Source organism: Leucoraja erinacea, chromosome 10, assembly GCF_028641065.1.
Source record: "Leucoraja erinacea ecotype New England chromosome 10, Leri_hhj_1, whole genome shotgun sequence".
In the NCBI taxonomy this organism is placed as follows: Eukaryota; Metazoa; Chordata; class Chondrichthyes; order Rajiformes; family Rajidae; genus Leucoraja; species Leucoraja erinaceus.
In genome coordinates this window covers 43363529-43387628 of record NC_073386.1, presented here as the reverse complement: position 1 = coordinate 43387628, position 24100 = coordinate 43363529, and the positions used below count along the sequence as shown (strand labels likewise).

The 24100-nt window shown below is 42.5% G+C and overlaps 1 protein-coding gene across 7 annotated transcripts in view; it reads left to right on the top strand.

Moving 5' to 3' along the window:
- lepr (leptin receptor) overlaps positions 1-24100 on the top strand; it is a 96201-nt gene that overhangs the window by 50012 nt on the left and 22089 nt on the right. For 6 of the 7 annotated variants that reach the window (XM_055642059.1, XM_055642057.1, XM_055642056.1 and 3 more), the window contains 6 exons: positions 1136-1335; positions 5134-5282; positions 17436-17589; positions 18741-18823; positions 20548-20764; positions 20965-21156. In XM_055642059.1, the coding sequence (XP_055498034.1) occupies positions 1136-1335; positions 5134-5282; positions 17436-17589; positions 18741-18823; positions 20548-20764; positions 20965-21156 (995 nt within the window). The remainder of the gene's footprint in view (positions 1-1135; positions 1336-5133; positions 5283-17435; positions 17590-18740; positions 18824-20547; positions 20765-20964; positions 21157-24100) is intronic. The other variant, XM_055642060.1, reaches the window with a different exon arrangement.

Genomic DNA, 24100 nt, shown 5'->3' with positions numbered 1-24100 from the left:
TTTTTGGTCACCTTGTTATAGGAAATATGTTGTTCAGCTGGAAAGGGTGCAGAGAAGATTTACGAGGATGTTTCCAGCACTCGATCCACTGAGCTATACGGAGAGATTGAGCAGGCTAGGACTTTATTCCCCACAACACAGGAGGATTAGGGGTGATCTTATAGAGGTGTAAAAAATCATGAGAGGAATAGATACGGTAAATGCACAGTCTTTTACCCAGAGTAGGGGAATCAAGAACTAGAGGACATGGGCTTAGGTGAGGGGGAGGGGAAAGATGTAATAAGAACCTAAGGGTCAACTTTTTAAATGGGACGAACTGCTGAAGGAGGTAGTTTAGGCAGGTACTATCTCAATGTTTAAGAAACATTTAGACAGGTGTTTGGATAGGTTTAGATGGATATGGGTCAAACACAGGCAGGTGGGACTAGTGTAGATGGGACATGTTGGTCAGTATGGACAAATTGGGCCAAAGGACTTGTTTCCACATTATATGACTCTATGAGACTTGTTCAAAATCTTCCATCCACATCCCCTATCAGTTCCACAGCAGGTTCAATCACAGAGCAGTCAGTTACGTATTTTAAGTCTCCTTTGATAAACAATTACATTAAGAATGCTTTATGAAAATACAAATTGATGCTCTGTCTATTTCATCCCAACATTACTTCCAAAGTAAAAAGTTAATTCCTTATAGTTTTGCCCCATTTCCAGGTTTTGCCATTTAAATGAGTGTCTGTCTGACAATTTGTCATGACATCAGATCTATAGGACCCCATACACATTTGGCTGAATTTGTTCCTGACTTATTTTATATATAAAATATAAAATGGTATATATATACTATTTCATAAGACCCAACAGGGAGACTTTAACCAGTCAAATTAGATATTGGTAATGAAAGGATAAAGTAATAACTCCCAGTGTCGTCAGATTTTCTAGCATGTAATATTTATAGATAATAGACAATAGACAATAGGTGCAGGAGTAGGCCATTCGGCCCTTCGAGCCAGCACTGCCATGCAATGTGATCATGGCTGATCACCCCCAATCAGTACCCCATTCCTGCCATCTCCCCAGTATAAATTTGATTTAGTTATACTTTATGTTTTGTCTTTGATTTTCTTTCCTTTAAAAGTGAAGAGTTTTGGTGTGATAACCTGGAAATTGAAAACAATAGCGTTGATATTCAAGATTGCCGTGTGCTGAGGAATGATTTTGGCCAATGCCACATCAAGCCCATTAACCTCACTTTTGGCCATATCATGTGGATGGAATTCCAATTTCGTGAGACAACATTCAAATCTGCACCAATCTGTGTGATTCCCATGGAAGTAGGTAAGTTCACCTTTACTGATGTCACCAAGGTCTCAGTCCAGGTGATTTAATTTACATTTCTGCTCTGCACACTGATACAAAATATGGAAATTCAGCTCCCTCGTCGTGTTTTCAAAAAGCAATCTTTAACTTGTTTGCGAATCTATTGAATATCATTTGAATGTGATGCCAAAGTGTAAGAGGTTCATTTAGAGCAGTGCCTTGTAAACTGGTGAATGGTTCACCCAAGGGTGAATGAAATTATTTTGGAGTGAATGAAGAGTTTATTCAGATATTTATATATATTTTTTTCTAGACTTAAAAAAGGCATTACCATTAAAGTGTAGTAAGCTCTTATCGGTTTTAATAGCAGTAGAGATGGAAATTTGATTTGTTTTTCCCTCTCTACCCATGTTTTTCGAATTTCAAAGTAGCAGGATATTTCCCAAATTTACTGTAACATAACATTTTAGGGAAGACCAGACGAGCTAGTGTGATCATAAATTTATAAATGGCAACACTGGAGGATCGCCGGAGGCAACTGTTGAACTGTAACTTTATTTTGTGTAGCAATTTAGCTACCAAAGTTGATATTTGGTGGTTTTGTGAGCTTTCTTCGGGGAGAGATTACTGCAGTAATGAAAGCCCGAAAGGGTAGGATGGGGCCGAAGCCCAGTGTTTAGACACTGTAATGGATTTTTATCATTCTAATGGAATGATTTTCCAACTCCAGTGGTAATTAAACTTTTATTTTTCACTCCGCGTTTTCTTTGCATTTTTAGGTTGTCCACAAAGTTGAATAAAATAAACACTTAAGAAATGGGTTAATTTATGTTTTTTGCTCATGCGACAAAATACATTTATATATAAAATGATACACAAGGGAGAATAAGATGAAAATTACCAAAAAAAAAAGAAAATTTAGTCGAGGGTGAATGAAATTTTGTGATAAAACTCAAGGGTGAATGACACTGAAATAGTTTAAGAAGCACTGATTTAGAGAATGCATTCTTTTGAATAATCACTGTGCCATAGAGTAATATAGCAGGGAAACAGGCATTTTGGCTGAACTCGTTTGTGTTGGCCAATATGCCCCCATCTAAGCTAGTACTATTTACCCATCCTCTAAACTTTTCCTATCCATTAAAGTAACTTTTAAATGTTGTTACTGTACTTGCATCAACTTCTTCCTCTGGCATCTCATTCCATATACCCACTGTGTAAAAAGAGTTGTCCCTCATGTTCCTATTAAATCTTTCCCCTCTCATCTTAAAGTTCTGCTCTCTGGTTCTTGAATCCCTTACCCCAGGCAAAAGACTCAGTGCTTTCATCCGATCTTATTTCCCTCATGATTTTATACACCTCCATAATATCATGAGATGTAACTGACATGCCAGTATGTACTTGAATTCCTAGATTATTCAACTTTGCAACTCTCTCCAGGGCCCTACTGCCCACTGTGAAGGTTCTGTTCTGGTTTGACATCCCAAAATACATCTCGCACTTACCCGAATTAAACACCATTAGTAATTTCTCAGTCCACTTGCCCAGCTGATCAAGATACTGCTGTAAATCATGATAACTATCATCGCTGTCTACAACTCCACCAATTTTAACTACCTAGGATACCATTAGATTAAACAGGAAATTCCTTTCCAGGTAAAAGTCCCTTTCATTGAAGGGGTTCTACCTTATTTTGAGCCTGCATGTGATGAAATGGGAGAATTTTTTACGAACTTTTTCACCGCGCAAACATTCTCCCTTTTAATAGTGAAATAATGGTCTAAAATGTCACATTCACGTTCATCAGGCTGTTAGCTATAAGGAATAATTGGGCAAACGGGTTGTTTTCTCTGGAGCGTTGGAGGCTGAAGGTCGACATGATGGAAGTACATAAAGTTATTAGATGCGCAGGTATGGTCGGTAGTCAGAGATTTTTGTTTTGCAGGATAGAAATGCCAAATACTGAAGAGCATAGATTTAAAGTGAAGGGGGAAAGTTTAGAAGAGATTTCCAAGGCAAATCTTTAACAGAGAGTGATTGGTGCTTGGAAAGCATTGTCAGGGAAAGTGGTGGAAACAGATATGATAGCAACATTTAAGTCATTTAGACAGGTTTAAGTAAATGCAGAAATTGGACTGATATGGACAATGGGCAGGTAGGGGGGTTTAGTTTAAATTGGTATAATGGTTAGCACAGACATCGTGGGCTGAAGGGCCTGCTCATTTGCTGTATTGTTCTGTGTTCTATATTCTATCACACCAGCCTGTCCAAAGCGATTGCCAGAGATGTTTCCTTGTAGCTCATTTCATATCCATCTCTGACTTATCCCACTGTGCAAAAAAAAACAGTTTTATTCCAAAAATCACAAACTTTAATCAGAAGCGGAAGACCTTGAACAATCAAAATTTTTTTCAAAAAATAAATTTTATTCAGAATAATAAAAGATACTAAAAAAACCCGTTGGGCCCTCCTCAGACCCTACCCTAGCCCCCAAGGGAGCATCTACTGCAGGAATCATGCGGTGTTAAATGCGTCTTTGAGGCGAGACAGTTATGGTCGCTGGCCAGCGCGACAAAATGAACTAGAAGGATTTAATGAAAAATGTGGACATAAACATAAAAATCTAATGAAAATGTGAAATGTCTACCCCCATGGCTGCTCACTATGGGTGAGAAGCCAGTTTATTTTGAAATATTGGGAGTTCGGGGGAGAAGGATTTGATTAAAAACGTGTGCTTAAACACGATGAAATGTAATGTGGGCGGATACTTGTCTCCACTGAAATCTCTGGAAAAGATCTCGGCATTGTCGTGGCAGGCGGCAGCCGGCAGCCGTACATGTAAAAGGATCCTTCCGAATCTGCGAGCAATCGAAACTGCGAGCATTTTTTTTCAGAAAAAAATAAAGTTTTTTATTCAGATAGATAGATAGATAGATAGATATACAAACAAACCAAGACCAGTGCAAAATCTCTTCCAACATTCTCAGCGAGTATACATACATTCATTAGCTTTACCTTCAATAATATTCACAAACTATCCTTATATCCAGCACCCTTGCCATTCATGTGGCCCTCAGAGTGGATATCCGTTTTTCTTGTTTGAGGGAACATGATAGCCAAAAATGAACCGGACATCCGCTGTGCTGAGTTCAGCGATAAACCACAAACTTCATGAGTTGGGGGCTGCCAGCTTTGGGTCAGAAATGGTTGGCTTAACAAGTACAGCCCATTCATAATTTATTGTTTATCTTTCTTATTAGCTGAGGAATTTAAAATAGTTAAAAGCCTTTGTCAATAGTAAGCCTTCATAAGACTATCAGGGTCTTGTGGAGCAGGACTTCAAGGATCACCTACTTGTCCCTTGTGACCTGTTTTGCTTCACTAGGGGACTGTGGCTTCAGGAGCTTGTTGCACTCCAGCTCGAGTGGAACTGTAAGTGTGACTGTGAGAATATCACGGGGATTGGTGTGGGTGTGTGATGGCAATGGAAAGATTGTAGCTGGATGCAAGCCACATCAAGCACTGTCTGATCCAATGAATCAGGAAATCTGTACACAACCCACTACACCCATTCATCATGTGACGAGAGAAATCCCAGCGTATTTCTCCCCACAACAGATTATAAGCCATTTTAGATTATAAGAAAAGGTTCCTTATCCTTTCTCCTCTCTCGGCTTCAGTCTTCCTTACTGTTTTCAAAAAAGTGCTACTTCATTTTAATTTGACTGTTGTAACCTTAGATATGGAACATAAACTCCATATTATCTAAACACTTAAATAACCATCAGTGTTTCTTTTTCTTTTTCATATTTTTAGTGAAACCTTTGGCACCCTCCAATGTCGAGGCAGAAATCATCTTAAATGGACGTTATTTAAATATCAGCTGGGAAAAGCCATTTCTTCCACCCTATGCACATCTGTTTGAAATTCAGTACTCTGAGGATGGAATTAAGAGTAACTGGAAGGTAGGTTGATCTGCTAAAACTTTGCAAAACTTGTACTAATATAGCGATGACAGCAAGGTGTACTGATTTACATGTGCATACACCAAATTATTGCAATATCTCCTTGTTGTCATATTGTGTCAAGTGAGCAGAATTATAATAGTCATTGAGTCATAGAGTCTTATAGTGTGGAAACAGACCCTTTGTCCCAACTTGCTGACAGCAGACAAGATGTCCCATCTACACTAATCCAACCTGCCTGTTTTTGACCCATATCCTTCTAAACCTGCCCTATCCATATACCTGTCTAAATGTTTCTTAAACATTGTGATAGCACCTGCCTCAACTACCTTCACTGGCAGCTAGTTCCATACAGCCACCACTCTTTGTGTGAAAAAAGTTACCCCTCGGGTTCCAATTAAATCTTCCCCCTCTCACCTTAAACCTATGTCTTTTGGTTCTCGATTCCCCTCCTATGGGCAAGAAGCTCTGTGCATCTAGCTGATCTAATGGAAGAGCAATGTACATTGCCTGCCTTCTACCAACTCATTTCAGAATAGCATTATGATATTACCTGAGGATGTATAGTGATTGTCATGGAAAGTGACTAATGAATAAACCTTCCAGCCAGCTTCTTGTGCACCTTTGTGTCGCACTTTATCTCTCTGCAGAAACATTTGATTGGCTCTAATTCACTGCTGAAAGATAAATTAGGTGCCCAATTCTGCAAGACACTCACCTGCATTTCTTCACCCTGGCATATCGTCATAGAATAGAATAGAATAGAATAGAATGTAATTTATTGTCATTCAAACCTAGGTTTGAACGAAATATCATTTCTACAGTTTTTTACATTACAAAACAATCCAAGACCCACACTTAACACAGTTTACATAAACATCCATCACAGTGAGTCTCCAACATCTCCTCACTGTGATGGAAGGCAAAGTCTTTATCTCTTCCCTTTGTTCCTTCTCCCGTGGTCCAGCAGTCCAACTGCAGTGTCGAGGCGAACTGGGGCTCCGATGTTAAAGCCCCCGGTGGGCGATGGTAAGTCCTGAGGCCGTTTAAGCCACGCCGGGCGATGTTAGGCCCCGGCTCCATGTCCTTAAACCCGCGATTCCAGCGGGAGAAGTCACCGTTGCGGAGCTCGGAAAAGCGGTCTCCCACCAGGGACCTGTGAGCTCCCGATGTTCCCGTCCACTGGGTCTGCGGCCGGTGCCTCCGAACTCCAAAAGTCGGGTCGCAGCCGCACGCCACCACAGCTCTTCCCGCTCCGAAGTTGGCCAGCTCCGCGATGTCAGTTCCGCAGGCTCTGCAACTGGAGCCCTCAGGTTAGTCCCGGCCGGAGGTCGCCGCCGGCTCCACGATGTTAGGCCCAACGACATCCGAGACCCGACAGGGAATAGTCGGGTCCCCGCACAGGGAAGAGATTTAAAACGGTTTCCCCCACAGCCCCCCCACCACCCCCCACATATACACAGCTAAAAAAAATAATAAAAACTAACTCAAGACGTACATTTAACAAGACAAAAAATAAAAAAAGACAGACGACTGTAGTCGAGCCGCTGCCGTTGGGCGCCACCACTAACCCACCATATACCTATGTTTGCTTTGATCTCTTTTTTAAACATGATTAAATTGAGGTTACGACAAACATAGCTCAGATATAGTTTTTACAGTTTGGGAAAAGAAGATTGCAGACAAAAATCTCACTGAGGCACTTGGAGGTTGTGACTCAAAGGTTGATGCAGAGTGGAAAGCACAGATTGCATGGTTGGAAGAACTTGGAACTGCCATAGAGGTACCCTCATTAACATTAACTTTTTTTCAAATAAATACAAGAAAAATAATGATTGCCGGAAAGAAATAAAAAAAGAAAAAAAAGACGATCCTTCTGCAACGATATTTGAACTTGTTCAGCTTTCCAACTATATTCAAGACTTCATGTACAATATTGTGTCCTTCTGCAAACACCTGATTTGACCTGGTTGATGTATGTTCAAGTGAGTTTATTGTCATGTGTCCCTGTATAGGACAATGAAATTCTTGCTTTGCTTCAGCACACAGAACATCGTAGGCATTTACTACAAAACAGATAAGTGTGTCCATATACCATAATATAGATATATACACACATGAATAAATAAACTGATCAAGTGCAAATAACAGAAAATGGGTTATTAATAATCAGAGTTTTGTCCGAGCCAGGTTTAATAGCCTGATGGCTGTGGGGATGTAGCTATTCCTGAACCTGGTTGTTGCAGTCTTCAGGCTCCTGTGCCTTCTACCTGAATGTTTAATACAGTGCTAAAAGTGTTTTTGGTTTACAATCAGTATTTTGCAACGTGTTGGTAATGGAAGGAACAGGCCTTCTCGCAGTATTTTGAATCTCAGCATGAAATATGATACGATACGGTAGAACTTTATTTATCTCAGGAGGGAAATTGATCTGCCAACAGTCATAAAACACAAGATACATGAAACATGAAATTAAAGTGATGAGTGAAAAGGATTGTGGATGCGCAAAGATTGACCCTTGACTCCCACACGGACATTGATTCCTACACATCCTCTGTTCTGGACTTTATAAACTCCACCATCAATAGTGTCACCTCCCTCAAACGGGTGACCATATTCCCGAATCAGAAGCCATGGATGAACAGCGATGGTCTGGCTACTGCTGAAAGCACGGGACACCGCTTTCAGGTCAGGCGATGCTCGAGCCTACAGTTCATCCAGGGCTAACCTGAAGAGGGGCATCAGGAAGGCCAAGCACTGCCATAAGCTCAGGATTGAGGAGCACTTCAACAACAACTCTGACCCCTGACGCATGTGGCAAGGCATCCAGGCCATCACAGACTACAGACCCACCAACACCACCCCCACATCCAGCGACGCCTCCTTCCTTGAGGAGCTTAACCACTTCTATGGCCGCTTTCAGGGACAGGGACAATCTAGAGACAGCCATCAAGGCTGTGCTCCCTGCTGATCACCAACCCCTCACACTCACCCCCTACGACGTGTACGTGGCACTGAGCAGGACTAATGCACGTAAGGCTGCTGGCCCTGACGGCATCCCCGGGCGCGTCCTCAGGGCCTAGTGCTGCGCAGCTGACAGACGTCTGGACTGACATCTTCAACCTGTCACTTGCCCAAGCAGTTGTCCCCACTTGCCTTAAAACCACCTCCATCGTGCCAGTGCCAAAACACTCCACTGCGGCAAGCCTCAACGACTTCCGCCCAGTTGCACTTACCCCCATCATCACCAAGTGCTTCGAGAAGCTGGTCCTGGCACACCTCAAAGGCTGCCTACCCCCCACACTGGATCCCTATCAGTTTTCCTACCGCAAGAACAGGAGTACGGAGGATGCCATCTCAACGGCACTTCACTCCGCCCTCTCCCACCTCAACAACAGAGACACTTACGTAAGAATGCTGTTCATCGATTACAGCTCAGCATTCAACACCATTATACCATCAAAACTGATCACCAAACTCGGTAACCTGGGCATCGACCCCTCCCTCTGCAACTGGATACTGGACTTTCTAACCAACAGACCCCAGTCTGTGAGGTTAGACAAGCACACCTCTTCAACCCTCACCCTGAACACCGGCGTTCCACCGGGCTGTGTGCTGAGCCCCCTCCTCTACTCCCTCTTCACCTACGACTGCACACCTGTACATGGTACTAACACCATCATCAAGTATGCAGATGATACAACGGTGATTGGCCTCATCAGCAACAACGATGAGTCGGCCTATAGGGAGGAGGTCCAGCTCCTAGCAGCATGGTGCGCTGACAACAACCTGGCCCTTAACTCCAAGAAGACCAAGGAGCTCATTGTAGACTTCAGGAAGTCTAGGGGCGGCACGCACACCCCCATCCACATTAACGGGACGGAGGTGGAATGTGTTTCCAGCTTCAGGTTCCTGGGGGTCAACATCTCCGATGACCTCTTTTGGACACACAATACCTCTACCCTGATCAAGAAGGCTCATCAGCGTCTCTTCTTCCTGAGGAGACTGAAGAAGGTCCATCTGTCTCCTCAGATTCTGGTGAATTTCTATCTCTGCACCATCGAGAGCATCCTTACCAACTGTATCACAGTATGGTATTTCAACTGCTCTGTCTCCGACCGGAAAGCACTGCAGAGGGTGGTGAAAATTGCCCAACGCATCACCGGTTCCTCGCTCCCCTCCATTGAGTCTGTCCAAAGCAAGCGTTGTCTGCGAAGGGCGCTCAGCATCGCCAAGGACTGCTCTCACCCCAACCATGGACTGTTTACCCTCCTACCATCCGGGAGGCGCTACAGGTCTCTCCATTGCCGGACCAGCAGGTCCAGGAACAGCTTCTTCCCTGCGGTTGTCAATCTACTCAACAATGTACCTCGGTGACTGCCATTCACCCCCCCCCACCCCGGACACTCCTCCCACAGGAAAAACACTATGTCCGTATACATGTAAATAGATTTATTTATTGAAATCATGTTCTATGTCGCTCTTCCAGGGAGATGCTAACTGCATTTCGTTGTCTCTGTACTGTACACTGACAATGCCAATTAAAGTTGAATCTGAATCTGAATTGTAGTGAGGGAGTCAATATATGAAAGTATACTAAGCACCTTGTTCATAAATGCAAATATTTACTTTCTGGAGAGCTGCATAACATATCACAGGAAGTAGTTTTGAGTTTATGTAATAATGTAATTAAAATTCAATTTTCTGCGACAAAATTCCATTTACTTTTCCCTCCCCATTCCTCCTCTGTTGACTCATCGTGGATACTGATTTGTATGCATCAGCTGCCTACTAGTACCGCCTCTGCAGCCCTTGTAAAGACAGAGAGGGTCATTTCAATCTGACCTCACAGGTAGAAAATGCATTACAACTGAAGCCCGTTCTTTTTTTTTTCCATAGAAGATGGGCAAGATGTAAAGCAAAGGCACTTAAAAAATGTGCTGATGTTTCCCCCTCAGCCTTGACTATAAGAGCAGCCTCCATTTTACATGGTGCTGTGAGGTTAAATGTTGGAGACATTTAGTGGGTAACCATACAACGGGGTGAGCCATCATCAGCATTAATATTAGACGCTACCATGACCAGCATCAACTTGTACTGTCGTGTACTTTTCCTCATTCCATTAAGCCCTGAGATGGCTCTGACTCAACAGGGAGGTAAAAGTGTGCATCTAGATTATCAGACATTCATTATATTAAAAGATAGACACAAAAAGCTGGAGTAACTCAGTGGGTCAGCAGCATCCCTGGAGAAAAGGAATAGGTGACGTTTCAGGTCGAGACCCGAAGAGTCAGGGCAAAGGAAGAGAGATATAGACGGTAAATAGAACAAATGAATGAAGGATATGCAAAAAACAACGATGATCAAGGAAATTGGAGTCCATAGTGGTCCATTGTTAACTGTGGGGCAGGTGATAGCGAGTTATACAGACAGTGAAACTCAACAGGACGATAGTGAAAGTAGTGCAACAACTAGGGTGGGGGAGGGACAGAGAGAGAGAGAGGGGATGCAAGGGCTACTTGAAGTTAGAGTGATCAATAAACATACTGCTGAAATGTGAGCTGCCCAAGCGAATTATTTTTTTTAATTTATTTATTTATTTTTTATTGTATTAAAAGCAATGTACATACATCTTAATCATAATATGCAACATATTTTGTACATTTCTTGTACAACCTTTTTTTTTAAACTTTAACCTATAATAGAAAAAGAGGAAAGAAAAAGAGAAAGGAGAGAAAAGAGTGAGGATAGGAGTGTAGTCCAGTCCGCAGTAGTTAGCGTTAAGTGAATGATAATGGCTAAGTAGACTGCGTGCTTGAAAATGTGAAAAGAAGAAAAAAAAAGAAACAAAAAGGCCCCACAGAAAAGGGAGGCCTTAAGAAAAGAAAAAGAAAATAAGTAAAGAATCTAAAAAGGTAAGGCTAAGCAAAAAGGAAAGGGAATGTGCCTAAGTCCTGACGATTCACACCCATCACCTAAATTAATTATTTTCCAGGGTTGTCTTGCACCATATTACACCCGTAACAAATCAATGAAAGGTGACCATATTCTTAGGAATTACTCTTGTTTTCCTGCTAGAATAAGTCTCATTTCCTCAAGATGTAGTATTTCCCACATATTTGTAATCCACATTTTAAACGTTGGGATAGGAGCGTCTTTCCAGAATGTAAGTATGTCTTTTGCCCAAGCGAATTATGAGGTGCTGTTCCTTCAATTGGCCTCACTCTGACAGTGGAGAAGGCCCAGGACAGAAAGGTTAGTAAGGTCACAACAGACATCGATAGATCTTTAAATATTAAAACATGCAAGGGAAATAGAACTCGTGCAGTGGTACTGAGGTAAAAGCTCAAGCATTTGCTTGTTGAATGATGGAGCAGACAAAAGGGATACACTCATGCTTGATTTTATTTTACGTGTGCCATGCGCACGTCCATCAATCTTGGACAAGGACTCTCTTATGGCTCTGAGTGGTAATGACTTCAGCATGGGACAATATCATGGATGGGTCCTAGCTGCAGAAAGTACAACCTTTGTGGCTGAATTAGTTTCCTCCCCGTGAAGTGAAGCAGTAACTGTCATTAATGCCATGTACACATTAATAACATGTTTGCTGCTATTCATTTGGGGCTAGAACCACTTAGGTTAGAGATGTGGAAAGAGTGTGGAAACAGGCCCTTTGCCCCACACACTAACACTACCCTTCACACACTGGGGACAATTTACAATTCTACCAAGCCAATTAACCTACAAACCTGCACGTCTTTGGAGTGTGGTAGGAAACCGGAGATCCCGGCAAAAACCCACGCAGGCCACGGGGAGAACGTACAAACTCCACACAGACAGCACCCGCAGTCAGGATCCAACCCAGGTCTCTGTCGTTGTAAGGCAGCAGCTCTACCCTCTGTGCCACTATGCCGTTTAGAGTGCATCATTGTCTTTATTGGGGCATGGACCCAGGAGGTAAGAACAATTGCCATTCAATGTCGTATCTTATGCTCCAATTTGGCACACGCCAACCCAAGCAAAATTGCTGTTTATTGGCATCAAGAACAAACTGTTCAGTAGGTAATGATATATACCATGTAGATCGTCACCGTGGAGAGACATTCCTGAAGAGAAGTGCCTTGGACCAACTATATAAGCAGTTTCTCAGTCAACAATTGTTCAAGCCAAGAATGCAGCGGAAGTTGCCAAGAATTCCAAGGTTGCATCACTCACAAGAATGAGTGCAGCTGTATAATGTCCAAACAGCTCTCTTAATGTGTTCAAGAAGGAACTGCAGATGTTGGAAAATCGAAGGTACACAAAAATGCTGGAGAAACTCAGCGGGTGCAGCAGCATCTATGGAGCGAAGGAAATAGGTGACGTTTCGGGCCGAAACCCTTCTTCAGACTGATAGGGGGGGGGGGGGGGGGGGGGGGGGGGGGGGGGGGGGGGGGAAAGAAGGAATGAAAAAGGGGAGGAGGTGGAGCCCGAGGGCGGGGGGATGGGAGGAGACAGCTCAAGGGTTAAGGAAGGGGAGGAGACAGCAAGGGCTAGCAAAATTGGGAGAATTCAATGTTCATGCCCGTAGGCTACCCAGGCGGAATATGAAGTGCTGTTCCTCCAATTTCCGGTGTTGCTCACTCTGTCAATGGAGGAGACCCAGGATAGAGAGGTCGGATTGGGAATGGGCATTTGGGATTGGGAATTTACCATCTCTTAATGTGTCTGGATTCCATACCCACACCCTCAATCTCTGCTACAGATATATTGTGGCTGCAAAAAAATATGTTTATATGATGCATGGAAGCAAAATTGCTCCACCTCCACACCCTGTAATCATTGCCACAAAGAGCAGGACATTCATTGGAGCAATATCCCCTTCAGGAAGGAACTGCAGATGCTGGTTTACGCTGAAGATAAACACAAAATGCTGGAGTAACTCATTGGGACAGGCAGCCTCTCTGGATAGTTCAAGTTCAAGTTGCATTTATTGTCACATGCACCAATTGGTGCAGTGAGATTTGAGTTACCGTACAACCATCCAAATAAAAAGAACACAATACACGATAGAATTTAACATGAATATCCCCCACAGAAAGAATGGGGGACATCTTGGGTCGAGACCCTTCATATCAACCATATTCCTCCCATGTTATATGAGTTTGCACATCAGTTGCCGTTTCTTCATCATTCTGAATAGAAACCCCGGATTTCTTTTAGTTGCATGAGGCTTGTAAATCTTCAGATTTTAGTCTTCAATTTACCATCCAAAAATACATTGAAACGTTGCAGTTGCGCATATGTCTTGGGTTGACAACCTTTTTTAAAAAACATTGTAATTTTTCAGCTAAGTGATTTATGGAGGGCATTTGGGTAGATTTCCATCAGTGATATGAAAGAAAATGATTGAGTGGGAGTGAGAACAACAAAATAATCCCATTGAAGAGTTCCTATGATGATATAAACAGAAATAGCAAAGCTTGAGTGGGTTATTTTTATCTGAATCTCTGTGAGACAACTACTTCTATTGCATTTATTACTACCCACACATTGTGTTTCATAAGATTGGAAATGAAACTATTATGCTGTAGCTAACCCCTGGCTGGAGTGCAAATGATAATGGGTTGGAAAGATTTCTTTGTTCAATTTTGCCAACAGTGTGAGTTTGGATGGGGTTACAGCAAATGCAATGCTCGACACACTCTGTTTTAGTTCGGAAGGAGTAGAGGCTTCACATTTCAGTTTCTAAAGCTTATTGATTAAAGCTAACAGGTTCCCGGCAGGTCTTCTAAAGGGTTGTATTGTACAGGCCCTCTCCAGATTACAACAGAGTTCCGTTCCTAACTGAGCAGTTTGCAAGTCAGATATGAACAAAAACATCGTGTGGGAGAGGCTCACAAAACAGCTATGAGGGGAGGATGGGCAGGAATAGGAAGAGAGGCTTCCAGTGGCCTCACTGGCTCAGTGATCGAGTTGGTGGGATTGGTCAGCGCTACTGTGCCTGCTTGGCTTGCTTGTTGCCACTAGAGGTGGGTGAAGATGTGGGGGAGGTGGGTGAAGAAGGCACTCGGATATGCCCCATTTCCAGCTGGCGGAAGATGTCTGTGGCTCTGCATGGAAATCTATACAGTTGATCGCCCAGTCATTCATTTGTACAGGCTGTCCATAAGATGTTGTTAGTAACCTAGGGTGGGCCTGTACAGTCCCTGAGTGTAGCCAGCACCAATTGACCAAAGAATAATCCAATTTTGCAGTGAGCTTGATCAATCATTCCATCCCCTGATGTAAATCCAAACAAACTCGTGACATGGGGGCTGCATTCATTTTTAACACTGTTCTGAGTCGCTTTTCTCCGTTTTAGATGAGACATTTTGACAAAATGATGGAGACAGGAGCATGTTGTGGTGGTTGCAGAGTAGAGCACATATCCAGCCAAGGATGTGCATAATGAGGAAAAGAGGGAGGACAAGAGCATGGTGTTTGGATTGAAGGCAGTAAGGCGCTGGGTTCTCACAGTAAGGACCCAGGTTTAATGCTTGAAGCTAGTTGACATATTCAAAACATGGCGTGAATAGATTGAAGATGGTAAAGATCAGATTACCAAGGAAGCGCATGAACGGATTCTCATCACGCTGCCTCAGCAAGGCCAGCAGCATAATCAAGGACCGGTCTCATCCTGGACACCCCCTCTTCTCCCCTCACCCATCAGGCAACAGGTACAGAAGTGTGAGAGAGTATGCCTCCAGATTCAGGAACAGTTTATTCCCAGCTGTTAACAGTCAACTGAACCATCCTATCACCAACTAGAGAGCAGTACTGAGATACCATCTTGGTTCTTGGTTTCTTGGTCCTCCAAAATATTCCAAATGGAGGTGGTGGAGGGAGGACTTAAGCCAGAAAGGGTTATTGGGGAGAAAGAGCTATAAATTTAGTTGCATCTGGTTGGGTAACTATAGTAGGGTGGAGATTATTCCATGCTTTAATTGTGCGGGGGAAGAACGAATTGCTGTATACATCTGTCTTTGTAGCTGGGATCACAAATTGGATCAAATGCCCTCGTCTGCTCCTAATTGGTTTGGGTTTGGTGTAGGTCTTGTAATCTATGTTGAGCTGACCATTTTGTAAAAACAGGACAAACGGTGAGCTTCACGTCTGGCTTGGAGAGGGTTCCACCCCAGAGAATTCAGAAGTTTGGTGACACTCGCTTCTCTCTCATAGGTGTTATTAACAAATCGAGCTGCCTGTCTTTGGACACGTTCAATGGAAGAAATGTTTTTATTTGTGTATGGGTCCCATGCTGCAACTGCGTAGTCCAAATGAGGTCTAACAAGGGTGAAGTATAGCTTCTCCTTGATAGAAGTTGAACAATGATGAAAGTTGCGCCTCAGGAAGTTTAGGACACCTGTTGCTTTCACCGTTGCATGATGAGTCTGACCATTCCAACGCAGATCATTCTGCAATTTTGATGACAAGATACTTGGTTTGTTTGGATTCTTCTAGGGTGGCACCAAGTATATTGTAAGATGTTGCGCTTGGATTCCTCTTTCTGGTGACACGCATAGTTTCACATTTGGAAGGGTTGAACTGCATGCCCCATTGTTGTGACCACTCAACCATAGTATCAAGATCCTTTTGGAGAGCATCTTCATCATCAGCTGACTTAATTGGACGGTACAGCAAACAATCATCAGCGAATAGTCTGGTCGTACTTGCGACTTTTTCATGGATGTCATTTATGTAAAGCAAAAACAGATGTGGGCCAAGTACTGTGCCCTGAGGTGTACCACTCAACACTGGATGCCAATTGGAGCTCTTTCCGTTCACACACACACGCTGATGACGTTTTGTCAGGAAACTGGAAATCCATCGTTTCGTGTTGGAACGAATACCATAGAAGTCAAGCTTCCGAAGCAGTCTCTGGTGTGGGATGACATCAAATGCTTTAGAAAAGTCCAGCACAACTAAATCCGTGATGACGTTACTATCAAGGTGCTTGGCCAGGTCATTTGTCGTCAGGATAAGCTGAGACTCACATGATCTATGCCTCCTAAATGCATGTTGGTTGTCAGCAAGAATGTTATGTTTGCTCACGTGTCGCATCAGATTACTATCAATTAAATGCTCCAGCAATTTGCAGCAAGTACTTGTTAATGAAACAAGACAGATAATTCGCTGGGTTGGTGGTTGAACCCTTCTTAAAGAGAGGAGTGATGTTAGCCTTCCTCCAATCCAGCAGAACATCACCTGAGTCAAGCGATTGTTGGAAAATGAACTGCAAAACTGGAGCCAGTTCTTCGGCTGCGATCTTGAGGGCTTGATTCTGTATCTGATCTGGTCCAATTGCTTTTGTGGTATTGATGTTGAGCAATAATTTCTTGACACCTTCAACCTCAATTTTAATAGCAGGCCTATCAGCATATCAGAATATCATCTACCTTAGTGGAGACACTTGGACCAACTTTAACTGGACATTACTGGACTTTATCTTGCACTAAACATTATTCCCATTATCCTGTATCTGTACACTATGGATGGCATGATTGTAATCACGAATAGTCTTTCTGCTGACTGGATAGCATGCAACAAAAAAACGTTTTCACTGTACCTCAGTACACGAGACAATGAACCAAATAACAGAAAAAACTAAAACTAAATAGTTACCGGGAAGCTGTACAGCTGAAGTCTGGAGTAGGATCCCGACCCGAAATGTCACCTATCCATGTTCTCCAGAGATGCTGCCTGATCCGCTGAGTTACTCCAGCAGTTTGTGTCCTTGTGTGTTGGTGTCACATCTGTTTTATTTAACGTGGAATGTACTGAATTGGTCGGGGACTGGCTTCTGTGATGGTGACAATCTTGTGAGGAGGCTGAAATAGGTCATCCACTCCGCACCTGTGTCTGAGCGTGTTTGTGAATGATTTAGCCTTGCTGTTAGCACTGGCCTGCTGTCCCTTCACCAGTGAAGATTGGATATTATTGGAGCAACCTCCTCCTGATAACTGTCAATATTTCTACCGTAATGTCTGCTATGAACACTATGTAAAAAATAAAATGTATTATTATTATTATGTACCTTTTTTCTTCATCTTGCCTATTAGAGCAAATAGTGTGAGATTTTTATTTCTGATTGTTTTTTGCAATGCTCAAAATACCTCTTTCTCTTTGCAGACTTTATTTTCTGTCAATGAAACATTCGTCATCACTGAAGTAGCTGACCCTTGTGTGATATATATAGCCCGCGTACGTTGTATGAGGTTTGAAGGGCCGGGATACAAGAGCGAATGGAGCAGTTTGATCAATACAAATGTCACAGACGTCCAGGGTATTTTTTTTAAATCTGATTTTTTAGACAGAAACCAATAAAGTACCTCATATAATTCAGTGAAAAAATAGATAAATATCATATTTGGTACATCAAAATCATTTAAGTTCAAAAAAATATATATTTTTTCCAAATAAGAAATGTTCAGTTTAATTATCCATTTAATGAGTTCCATGTTGTTTCCTCCATTTATGTTCTCCCCTCTTCCGCTGGCCGTTGTGTCTCATTGGGCATAATTGCAGACCTGTTAAGTAACCCTGCAGATCAGTGGCAGAAATTTGTTTTGTGTCAACTGTTATTTATGGACGAGAAAGACAATTGTAAACGCGTCATCTTTTTAATTAGAAATGATTTAATGTGCAGGGCAAGTGACTTCAATGTGGGGGTGATTAACGATTTCAATGTTTTTTTCCCAAAGTGACTCACTTCACATAGTGGTAACTTTTGCAGCAGCTTATAACTTGATTCAAGCCTTGTTACACTAAGCAGATACAAACATATGTGGTTGTTAAGGTGGGAAATTCTTGGGCAGTGACTTGGAGGTCAATCCTCATATATCCCTGATGTTAACATCAAAGTTTTTTTTTTAATGCAGCCAGACCAAAGCAACTGCAGTTAACCCACAATCTCAAGTGAGGACTTATTTAAGACTTAATTTTACATGACGTCCTTCAATGTGACAGTGAATTACTGCTGAAATATTTAGTACTGTGGCAGGATTCTTGATGCTGCATGTAATGTCTCTGGCTTAACAATAGTAATCAGTGCCATAAAATGGAAAATGGTTTCAGTTGTGGCATTGGAGTAAACCCCTCAAGGCTAAATATTTTTTTTTGTTAAATTTGCCCATGATTCATATTGTGCCACAGGCATTCTTTGGAATGGGTAATAAAAAGGCTATGTATCTCTGGAGTACATACAGCAGTATCTTTGGCTTTTGGTCATAAATATAACATCAACTTGTATTTATGAGTGTTGCTGCAACAATGTACCGTAGGTAATATTCTATCTGTCTCTTTAATTTTGCAGATGTCGGCTGCTTAGTGCTTTCTTTGTTTGTTTCTCTTCCTCTTTTTATTTTTTAAATTTCCACACAGAATATTTCAGATTTAATCACTTTGAGTCTTCTACCTTGACATTTCTTTCTGCAGCACCGACCATGGGGCCAGACTGTTGGCGATTTATTGACAATGATCCCTTGACCAAGAAGTCAATTATCACTCTGGTGTGGAAGGTAATGAAATTAACTTTAAAAAAAAAAAAACAAACATTTTTTTGACAAACAAAATATTTGGTGGTGGTACATAGAGATGGAGTCGCACCAGGTAGTGCCATGGTTAGTTAATTCTATTCATTCCATCTCACTAAACGGTTTGGCTTAATCAGTTTGTTTAGAAGGTCATTGTGTGTGCTTCAGGCAGTTCAGATAAAGCGGATAAACTGACCTGGGTCATTGCTTTGAATGTTACAAGGAATCTTACTGTTTTTTAATACCTTTTCTTCATCTGCCTTGGAACATTACCTAAATATGCGCTCTTGGCTGAGAGAGATGGAAGGGAACAGGCAAAAATTGTGAAAAAAAACTACGATGAACATGCATTGAAACCAACATTTCATCCATATTTTGCCAATGTTATGATGGCTGATCAGGAGAATTTCCAGAAGATTCCTGGTATCTGTCTGGGAAATCCAGAAACTGTTTTTGCTGCATTACTCAGTATGTAGGTTTAAAAAAAATAAAAAAATTAGGCATTTCATCTCAGTTGCTTTTAAAATGGGTTGATTGTCAAATGGTCATTAATTTAGAAAGCTGACTCTGTGAACCTGCCAAAAATGGAGCAATGACAGATGATAAATGTCTCTCAGTAGCGGGGGAGCAGGCACGGTGGCATAGTTAGTAGATCTGCTGCTTCACACCTCCTGCGACCTGGGTTCAATGCTGAGCTCAGCTGCTATCAATGTGTATTTGCACGTTCTCCCTGTGACTGTAATTTCCTCCAACATAAGGTTGGAAGGAGGTGACAAAAAGTGTGAAATGGTGAAATTAAAAAATAATGATTAAAAAAATTAAAATCAAAGCCCTGTTTAACCAGAAGCCACAGTGAACCAGTGTAGGGGAGTGTACACAGTGGTGATGTGTGGAAAGAAACTTGTAAGACAGCACGTGACCTGATTTTGAATATTCTCAAGTTTACGAAGTAGAAAAGGAGATCAAAGAGACCAATCGGGAGATTTATCAAAATTAGGCAACTAAAGCCAGTGTCTTGATGGCAGGTGGACCAAGGCAGAATTGCTTCAGGTGAGGTGGAAATAAGCAAACTTGTGATTTTATGAATGTGGAACCGAAACACTTCTCAGTGTCAGAGAAGACCAAGGTTGCAAATGATCCGATTCCTATTCAGATATTTAGCATTGGGGAGGATGGGACTGATAGTTAAGGAACAGAATTTGTGACGGATCAAATTACTTCTTTCATAGCAAGAAGTTGTCACAGATATGTAAATAGTGATGCATTATGAAGAAAAGATTTGATCAATTTCCACGAATGAACTATCTTGTTAGCTTTAAGTATTGTTCTAGTATTGTAATGGTAATTATAAAGAGAATTAATAGAATATGAATCTGAACTAATTATGACATATGTTTAAGGTGAAGGGGAAAGGATTTAATAGGAATCTGAGGGTTAACTTTTTCACATAAAGGCTGGTGGATGTATGGAACAAGCTGCCAGAGGAGGTAGTTGAGGCAAGTACTATCCCAACATTTAAGAAACATTTAGACAGGTATATGGATAGGACAGGTTAGGAGGGTATATGGACCAAACGCGGGCAGGTTGGACTAGTGTAGCTAGGACATGTTGGTCGGTGTGGGCAAGTTGGGCCAAAGGGCCTGTTTCCACACTGTATCATTCAATGACTATGACTCTCTGACCTATGTTTGTGTTTGCTTTCAATACAGCCTCTGACAAAACGTGAAGCCATGTGCACCGTGAAGGGTTTTACTTTGAAGTATCAATCAAAAGAAAACATTACCTGGCTGGAACATGTTGGAGATGTTACAAGTTACAGCTTTCCTCTGACTGATGAAATTAAAAGTGTCTCTGTGATTGCTTTCAATTCCATTGGTTCTTCTGAAAGGAATTTTAAACTAATCCTATCAAAGGACAGCAGCAAAGGTTGGTGAACTGCAGTTCACTCTATGCTTATTATTTTTATTTACAGGGCTTAATAAGGATTCTGTATAAATTGAAACTCCATGAAACTTATGAATGGATTTATTAACCCTCATGATGAATAACTTTATTAATTGAGTTATGAGAGCTTTGCAATCGTTGTCCATATCATATGTAATTTCAAATCATTTTTTTAATTACAGCAGAACCTGTTCTTGAATCCCTTCATGCCTCCGTAATAAACTCCAGTTGTGTGCTTCTTTCCTGGAGAGTGCTTCCTCTTAACTGCCAGCCAACATCTTTTGTGATCGAATGGAAAAGCCTAGCAAATAAACATGCTGAAGACTTGAAATGGACAAGGGCTTCTGAAAACACCACCAGCGACTGTATTCATGGTAGGTTTTGTTTTTTAATTTGCATTGTTAGAATGGTGGGCCTTGTCCATGCGGTATGGATAACTGAATGTGTAGGAAAGAACTGCAGATGATGGTTTAAATCGAAGGTAGACACAAAATACTGGAGTAACTCAGCGGGACAGGCAGCATCTCTGGAGAGAAGGAATGGGTGACGTTTCGGGTCGAGACCCTTCTTCACACTGAATCATTGTTACTGTTAAGCACCTTGGCATTTTTATAATTTTTATTAAAGGTACTATATAAATGTCTGCTATTGTAGATAAGGAATTGTATTTTCTATCAGTAATGCTATCAGTAATCAAATGGTCACAAGTTTAGTCAGTTTATTCCATTTGAAGGAGATTCAGAACTGATATTGAACACAATCAGTGCCTTTTTGTCTCATGCTGTTGTGGTTTGGGGAACTCTTGTCGTTCATTGAATCATTGAAGTTTATAGCACAACAGTAGGCTGGTTTGGACAATAAAGGAGCTATTTGGTGCAGTTCCTCTTCTCAGCTCCTGGTTTGTAGACCAGCAGTCTCCGGCATTTTAAGTGATCATCTGAGTCCATATTAAATGCACTGACTGCTTCCTGCCTCTGCCCCCCCACCCCCACTTATTAGCAGGAACTTCCAGAACTCTGTTGTTTTCTGGATGAAAAAAACATATTTCCTCAATCTTCTTCTAGTCCGTCCCTTGTGCAATGTCATAGTGAAGTCTGATCTGGTGTTGTACCAAAGGTGAGGGAAGCAAGAACCTTGTACCAGGGTTGGGGCTTTTTATCCATGGAAGACAGATGAAGTTTGGAAGAAGATAGCAAGAACGACGAGGAATTGACTGCCTGACTGCAATGATTGAAAATTCAAGGGAACAGATGGAGAGAATGGGATGAAGATTTACCTACAGTGTCATCAGGGAATGATGATCTAGGGAAATTTAAGATTAGTTTCTAAAAGATGTGTCATTTTGCAGAGGCTGAGGCAATGGCTTCTTTATGTCCAACTGGTTCCGAAATTTGCAATTGTCATGACACTATTCTAATTAACCTATGACTCGTGGACATTATCCTCGCAAATGGTTGCATGATGTCAAACATTTCACCTGTAATTTCAAGTCAAGTCAAGTTTATTAATCACATATACATATGAGATGTGCAGTGAAATGAAAAGTGGCAATGCTCATGGACTTTGTGCAAAAAGACAAACAAACAAACAACCAAACAAATTACAAACAATCACATATTCTTTTACATATTAAATATTGTGGGCGGAGGAAAAAGGTTCAGTAAAGTTAGTCCCTGGTGAGATAGGAGTTTACAGTCCGAATGGCCTCTGGGAAGAAACTCCTTCTCAACCTCTCCGTTCTCACTGCATGGCAACGGAGGCGTTTGCCTGACTGTAGCAGCTGGAACAGTCCGTTGCAGGGGTGGAAGGGGTCTCCCATGATTTTATTGGCACTGGAGTTGCACCTCCTGTTGTATAGTTCCTGCAGGGGGGTGAGTGAAGTTCCCATAGTGCGTTCGGCAGAACGCAATACTCTCTGCAGAGCCTTCTTGTCCTTGGCAGAGCAATTCCCAAACCAGATGGTAATATTTCCGGACAAGATGCTTTGCTGAGTAGAAGCACTGGAGGATCCTCAGAGACACTCTGAATTTCCTCAATTGCCTGAGGTGGTAAAGGCGCTGCCTTGCCTCACTCACGAGTGCTGTGGCGTGTGATGTCCATGTCATATCCTCAGAGATGTAAACTCCCAGATATTTAAAACAGCTCACCCTATCCACAGTATCCCCATTTATCCTCAATGGTTTGTACGTCCTCGGATGATGTGCCCTCCTAAAGTCCATGATCAGCCCCTTCGTTTTTTTGATGTTCAAGAGGAGGCTGTTGTCCTGACACCAGAGTGCCAGATCAGCCACCTCCTCCCGGTAGGCCCTCTCATTGTTGTCTGAGATCAGGCCCACCACCACAGTGTCATCAGCAAACTTGATTATTGAGTTGGAGCTGATCCTAGCCACACAGTCATGTGTGAACAGGGAGTACAATAGGGGGCTGAGGACGCAACCCTGGGGCGATCCTGTGCTCAGGGTGATGGACATTGATGTATTGCCTCCCATCTTGACTACCTGGGGCCTGGCGGTGAGAAAGTCCAGGACCCAGGCACACTGGGGTGTTGAGCCCTAATTCCAGTAGCTTCCCGGCCAGTCTGGTGGGGACTATCGTGTTGAAGGCTGAACGAAAGTCTATGAACAGCATCCTCACGTAGCCCCCCTTCTGGCTGTCAAGATGAGAGAGAGTGGTGTGCAAAACCTGGGAGACCGCATCGTCCGTGGATCTGTTCGGACGGTATGCGAACTGCAACGGGTCCATGTTGCGAGGGAGGAAGGCGCAGATGTGTTTCTTCACCAGCCTCTCAAAGCATTTCATGACTACCGAGGTAAGGGCCACCGGACGGTCATTCAGACAGGCTGGGGAGGCATTTTTTGGTATCGGTACAATGATGGATTTTTTGAAGCAGGCAGGGACCACGGACTTGTCCAGGGAGAGGTTGAATATTGTAGTGAGCACTGGAGCTAGCTGCGTAGCACAGGACTTGAGTACTCGCCCCGAGATGCCATCAGGGCCTGCAGCTTTCCTCGTGTTCACCCGTGTCAGAGCCCTCCTCACGTCGTGCTTGGACAGCGAGAATGTTTGCACATTCCTCCCTTCAGCTTCGTTAGCCAACCCACTGGCAGTATTGTCGATAGTCGGCAGACCTGGCAGACCGGGGTGTTGCCCATCTCAAAACGAGCATAAAAGGAGTTCAGGTCGTCAGCTAGGGAGGTGTCGGCACTTGCGGACGAGGGAGGGGTGCTCTGGTAGTTGGTTACAGTCCGTAACCCCTGCCACAGGCGTCTGGTGTCCTGCTGCTCCATCTGTGACTCCATCTTGTCCCTGTACCTCCTT